Source organism: Buteo buteo, chromosome 15, assembly GCF_964188355.1.
Source record: "Buteo buteo chromosome 15, bButBut1.hap1.1, whole genome shotgun sequence".
NCBI lineage: Eukaryota > Metazoa > Chordata > Aves > Accipitriformes > Accipitridae > Buteo > Buteo buteo.
Genome location: NC_134185.1, coordinates 30,637,586 through 30,644,040, shown reverse-complemented (window position 1 = coordinate 30,644,040; position 6,455 = coordinate 30,637,586). Strand labels below are relative to the sequence as shown.

Genomic DNA, 6,455 nt, shown 5'->3' with positions numbered 1-6,455 from the left:
ATCTTATGTATGTGTATTAACAAGGACATACCAATAAAGACTGGCTCATATTTGCATATTGCTTTGAATACCCAAAGTGGTCTGCATTGAAACAGGCATTTTTTCCCCTTGATCTGGCTCCTGGCGCGGCAGCACACGTTCTTCCAGGAGGGGAAACCAACAGCCCGGCGAAGGGCAGAGAGGGCAGGGCTGTGCCCGACGGTGCCGTTTGATGCCAGCTGTAAATTTACACAAAATTACAGTTTAAGGATTACCCCTGGTGACGCAGGGCTCGTTTGCAGCTGGCTTGGCGCTCTGGCCCAGCTGCCAGCGCATGGGTGCAGGAGAGCAGCACCTGAAGCTGGGGCGGCGGGTGGCCGGGAGCCTGCTGGGAAGGGCTCGCGCTGGGTCCGACGGATAAAATAGATATATGTGAACACGGGGAGGCCACGTCTCTCCCTGCGACGGCACAGACGCGGCATTAATGCCTCTCCTCCGGGCAGGGAGGGAGAGCAAGCGGGGCGGGAGGTCGGTGAGCGGCCCCTTCGCTCCAGGCCGAATCCTGCCGGCTGTATCCCGACTCCAGCGGCGCGGTGTTGTTCTGGGATGGCGGAGAAATGAGCGCTTCTAATTACACCGGCTTGGATAGAAACGCTGGGCTGGCTTTTTCGCGATGCAGGCTACTGGCGCAGGACACGAAAATAATAATGACCTGCTCGCGTGGTATTTGGCAACCTCGGCGCTCAGAAGCGCCTTCTGCGGCAAAACTGCCTCAACTTCGACTGAGTTTTCGGTGCCTGCAGTCGACCGTGGCCGGGAGCGAAGGACGCCGCTTCCTCGCCGGCCCCACGCCTGCCTCCATCTCGCAGGGGCTCCATTTTCTCGTCAATCCTCCTTTGCCTCCCCCCGGGGGGCTGCCCCGCCACCCGCTGCTCCCCTCACAGGCCTCGGCCCGGCCCAGCCCGCCGCGGCGGCGGTTCCCGGCGGGGCCGCTTTCCCCGTCGCACCGCCCGACCAGCGACGGGAAGGGGAGCGGCGGGGCCAGGTCAGTGCCCGCCCGCGGGTCTCCGCTTCCCGGCTGGGCCGGCCCGGGCCCGGTCGGCGGCAGGGGGTAAGGCGGGAGGCCCGGCCCGGTCCGCGCGGGGCCGCTGAGGGCTTGGGGCAAAAGCGCGGCGGCCTCGCCGGTGCGGGAGCGGCCGGTGGTGGTTCTGCCTGGAAGACGCTGGGGGCTGCGAGCTTCCCCTCGCTTTGCTCGGCCTCAGCCCGGAGACCTCGGGTCTTATTTGGGGAACAGCCGGTTACAGGCCCTGCTCGGTTACAAGCCCTCCCTTGCCGGTTGATTTAAAATAAGTAATCTTTTTTATTTAAAAAAAACCAAAACAAACAACAAAACAGGCCGCTCCAGAGGTGCTTGCCTAGGTCAGACCGAGTGCTACAGTGCGCTTGTCTGGACTGTGGCACCGCACAAGGTCAGCAGCGAGAAACCTCTGCTGGGGAAGGAGCTTCCTCCCCTCTCCCCCTCCGGTCTTCGCATTCTTCCCAGGGTGATACCGTGCTTGGGGATGTCTTTGCTTCACGAAATTTAGGGTGTAGAGCCAAGGGGACAGGTGACACGCTGTCCTGGGGTGCTTCTGCTAGTTCCCAGCCCGGGTTACAGGGGAGCAGGAGATACGTCCCTGAGAACCGTGCTGCATGGCCGGTTCTGACATCGGGATGCAGTTTTGCTGTCAGCAGGAGTGTTTACTGGTAGTGGTAAGGAGAACAATAGTAAAGAAGAGCGTACTAAGTGGAATTCAGAGTGCTGCTCGACTACAAAACCTTTTACAGTTTTCAAGGCAAATTAATCCTTGGGAAAGCGTCTGTATTTGCAGTTACAGCTAAAATGAATTCATCCCTACTCTTTTTATGGTTTAGGATTTGGCGACTAAAAAGCAAATGGTGAGCTGGTTGTGGTTGTTTCTGCTCCTGTGAAGTAGCACGTCTGTTTGTTTTAAAGGTGTCTAAAATACACCTAGTGGGCAGCAAGCTTTATGTGAACTTAAAAGTGTTTTCTGTCACTGTTATAGAGGGTCCTTTGCTGCCAGAGCCAAAGACAACCCCTTTAGATCAAAGCATTAAAAAATAAAGGGCCTGCGTGCTTTTTGCAGAAGGTAACAGATTCTTGCTCTCACCCTCTGCTGTGAAACTCAAGATCTTGTACACACTATGTGACCAAAATCAAACGTGTTTAGGTAGTGTCATGTGTATTTATGGAAAGACTTCTTTTGTCAGCTGTTTTGCATCCCTGAATGCCATTATCTTTCACTGGACTTGGGTATGTTTCTGTGGGATTTCTTTACTAGCTCTTCAAAATAATTAACGTGATTAAAAGAGAATATAATTGGTTAGGAACAGAATGACAATTCACATCTAAACCTTAGCCTTCAGGGACCATTAAAAAATACAAAACTAAACAAAGAACAAATAATTTGGAAAACACATAGGTTGTTATCCCCAGAATTGAGCTGCTCAGAAACAATGAAAAAAACAAGGGAAAAAAGAGAGATAGAAGCAGAAAAGAGATGTAAAGGGTAAGCTAGCTTAAAACTGAAACCACAGACAAGTTTTTTTTATTACTTACAATGTTAAAAGGTTTTTTTTTCCCACAATTTATTTTTATTTCACATGTGCATGATTTGAAGCCATTTCAATTAGTTAATTTGGACATCTTCTCCCTTCTTGTTCTCTCAGCTTCTGGACAGGTAAACGTTATTTCTACTGCTGGCATCTAGAAACTAGGAGGCCCGAGCTTTTTGTTTTCTTCTCAGTAATAATATAGAGGCTAAAATCCTGTCCTTTATAATACCAGCTACTTATAAAGCCTGTTTTTAGAGGAGTCATGAAGTTCTTTAAGTATCTTCACACTGAACCAGAGGGACTATTGATCCTACCTGATTTCTCTACAATGTGGGTACCGAAGAGAACGTACTAAAAATTTCAACAGGGTTCAGCAAGTTTGAGAGCCACGGCGTCTTGAGAAAGGCGTGAGCTCGAGGCAGCTCCTGTTGAACTTGGTAGGAGTCCCTGCTTTGTGTAGAGATGCTATAGAAGAGGTGCATTTCTCTTCTTAGGGAGGCAGAATTTCCCAAGCTTTGTTTAGTTTCTGTATTTGTAAGTCACACTTTGTCAGTAGCTTTTCTGCTGCTGATCCCTTGGCATGTTTAAGATCTGCTTGCTGTCTTCTTCCCGCTGAAGGAAAGCCAGCTGGAGAGGTGACTGCCCTCAGCTTGCCTCAGCTGGTAATTATTAGAGTGGGAAGAACCTGTCAGGTAAGGTGTTTAAGTTAACCTAACCCACGCACCACTGAAGAAAGAAGAGAGATGCATAAGTGGGTGAGGTAGATGAAAGGCTCTCTAACCTTCAGGTGAAGGGTGGTGACAAGCAGCTGGCAACACTGGCCTGTTCAGCCAGTGCTGGGGAGGAACTGCAGGTGAGAGACCTGTGCTCTTGTCTTGATTTGCATCCAGGCTGGCCCCCTTTGATCTTGCTGTTTCTGAATTCTTTCTCTCTGGCCAACACTGGGATTTATTTTCTCCTCTCCCCCTCACCAGTTAGCCACCAGCCCGTTGCCCCTAGTTCCAGTCAGCTGGTGTTAATGATATTCACTCATTTTCAACCTACTTCTTTTTGTACAGACGGACTATTTTCATGCTTTGGTTATATTTCTCCTTCACTCTCTGCTCTTTCATCTGCTTTCACGTTATAGGGTCACTTGTGCCAGTCCTCAGTGTTGGGTCACCACTTGCTATCCATTCATTCGTGAGTCACTGCAGGAACCCAGTGAAGCATCTGACAGTCACGGTCACTGCTCTCTAGTACGGATGAATGCCTTCTACAGTGACTGGTAAGACACATACACAGGGTTGAACTGTGAATCATCATCGTCTTCAGTTCACATCTTCTGCCCCTTTCTCCGTGCCCTGTCTTAGCATTTCTGTGCTTGTCACTGAAATTGCAGCTGCTGGGGGTCTTCATCAAGTCAAGTTCTCCTGTGCTGCTTGACCTGTCAGCTGCCCTTGATGCCTTTGGCAGTGTCACAAAAGTGCCTTTCTGATTGGTTTTTTGTTATGTCATTTGAATGTTTTCTCCTCCCTGAGATTTCTTTTGTGGATTTTGTATGTTGGATCCCTTTATTTCTGCTACGCTTTATCTTGGGATACCTTCATCCCAAACCAGAAATTCAGCTGACGGTTTTTTGCAGGTGACTCATAAGTCTGTATCTGTTCATCACACCTGTCACTTCCTGCCCCATGAGAAAGGGCACGCTTATTTCCCTGATGTATTGAAAACACATCCCTGAATCTTTTCTCCCTGTTTTCTTTTGACGATAATTGAGGCACTGTCTTTGAGTCGGAATTTTCTCTGCTCATGTATTTTAACTCGCTGATTATTTCTGCATAGCTGCTCTCTAGTGTGGCGTTTCTTGTTTGTGCCTGCAGCTCAAATGCTCATTTGGGCTCCCAACGTCCAGTTCTCTGGTTTGTCTTAGTTCTTCTACCCATCCAGGAAGTTGCTACCTACATTTCTTACCCATTTCTCTGGCCAGCTGTCTTTATGCTTGCTGGCAGTTGCAACTGGCAACGTTGCTGGAGGTTGCTGTTTGATACAGCATGTTTTAAGAGAAAACATGGGGTTGCAACAGAGTACTGGTGAATGGCAAGGGCAAATATGCTTTTTAAAGAGTTGGGTCTTATTAGTTTCCCCAAGAATCTGCTCAGATAGGGAATATTGGTGCTGGTGTTATCCCTATTATTTTTTTTGTTAACATCGTGAGAGCTGAATTTTAACTAGGCAGTTACCTTTTGGAAGGCCTCTGATACATATGCATACACAAAAATACATATACTGTGTGTGAGTGTCTGCATCTAGATACATATATTGCTTTTGCATAACATGTGTCATTCCTTTGATACTGAAGTGTTGACATTCAATATGTGTTCATATTAACCCACAGGCAAGGGTGTTACAAAATCACTTGAGTGCCAAATGAGATTTAAACTGTTGTTTTGGGTAAGAGGTATGGAATGAACAACTATTGATGTCCATACGATTGGCTTATCTCTTAGCTGTCACCAGTGATATGTAAAGCTGTAGCACTTAAAACATTTGAAAGATACTAATTGCCTACAGTGTCCGTTATTCCTATACTGTCAGATTTTTTTTCACTGTAAAAACTGTGCATAAACTGTCTGTACTACAGTTGTTAATGGGTATAGCACGTCTGACTTTTTAAAATTAGACTAAGACTTCATTTCTGTAAGTGTATCTAAATAGATGTAATCATGTTAAACTGAAAATCTGAAAATCTTAGTGTAATAAATATCTCTTGGCTTGTCCTACAACATTGTGCGGGTTACTGCAACATGTCTCTCTGGCACTGCTTTCACTTACAGTACAAAGAATCAATCTCAGTCATGCCATGGATTGCAGGTGTTCCATACTGATTGAAACTTTGGGTGTTGTTTGTCAGAGATCAGCAGAAATCCCTTTAGTTTGGGAGAGCTGTAGCTTAAATATCATGCTTTTCCTGAGTGGTTAGCTTTCTCAGACTGAGCTGTTAAAATAACCTTGTTTTTATTAGAAAAAGTACTGGGCACTGACTGGTACTGTATGAGATGGTTTTAAAGAAAATAATTCAATGATAATACTTTGCATGAGTCATTAATCATGAGTCATGATCAGCAGGCAGTGATGTCCAATTTGTTTTCTAATCCCGCACTTGCTGATGCTCTTTATTACCATAGTGATAATAATAAAGAGCTGTTAATGCATATAACCACGCAGCTGAAAATGACAGACTTTTTTTTGGTGGAATAAAATTTCCATATCTTAAGTCTGTTTTGCTCTGTACATTTTTTGACATGAGAAATCTATAAAAGTGATCAAGCAAGTATAATTTGGCAGGGAGTTAGGTTAACCAAACAGACTTTGCCCCGCCCCCCCCCCCCCCAGTGCTTTCAAGCCAATCATTGTGGCTGTGGAGAATTAAATCTAGTCTGTCTTCTTATGAGGATTGGGGAGGCTTTGTATTCATTAAAAACTGGGAGTTAATTGTTCAAACTATGCTTTGCAATGAGAGCCTGCACTATCCATGTTTTTAATGTTTGCACTCTCCTGAGCAAAGACTAGTAGCTGGATGGAAAGGGTTTTTTGCATGAGTGTATGTTGGGGAATGACTGCTGAGGTTTTAGAGACAATGGAAGGCAGTTTCTCCTCTGAGAGCCTGAATATAAAAAGAATCATTTAGCTGAGAGATATGCTTTGGAAACCTGTTTTCACTCTTAAATAAAATTTTACCAAGAGAATTGATTTTGAAAGCTCTGAAAAGTGATGGCTGAAGTGTTGCAGACAATAGGAGAATGTGCATAGATGGAGAGTGTTGGGGTGCAGCAGCAGTTGGGTGATACTGTTTATGAAGTAATGAATCACATATTCAA

The 6,455-nt window shown here is 46.1% G+C and overlaps 1 protein-coding gene across 6 annotated transcripts in view; it reads left to right on the top strand.

The window, feature by feature from the left end:
• The first annotated feature begins 701 nt into the window (after positions 1 to 701).
• The window catches only part of ECHDC1 (ethylmalonyl-CoA decarboxylase 1), a 40,751-nt gene continuing 34,997 nt past the window's right edge, over positions 702 to 6,455 (top strand). The window contains exons 1-2 of one of the 6 annotated variants that reach the window (XM_075046906.1): positions 702 to 1,024; positions 3,725 to 3,862. In XM_075046906.1, coding sequence (XP_074903007.1) covers positions 3,844 to 3,862 — 19 coding nt within the window. In that variant the 5' untranslated portion in view covers positions 702 to 1,024; positions 3,725 to 3,843. Of the gene's footprint in view, positions 1,091 to 1,479; positions 3,863 to 6,455 lie in introns of those variants that run through there. The other 5 variants (XM_075046912.1, XM_075046909.1, XM_075046910.1 and 2 more) reach the window with 5 other exon arrangements.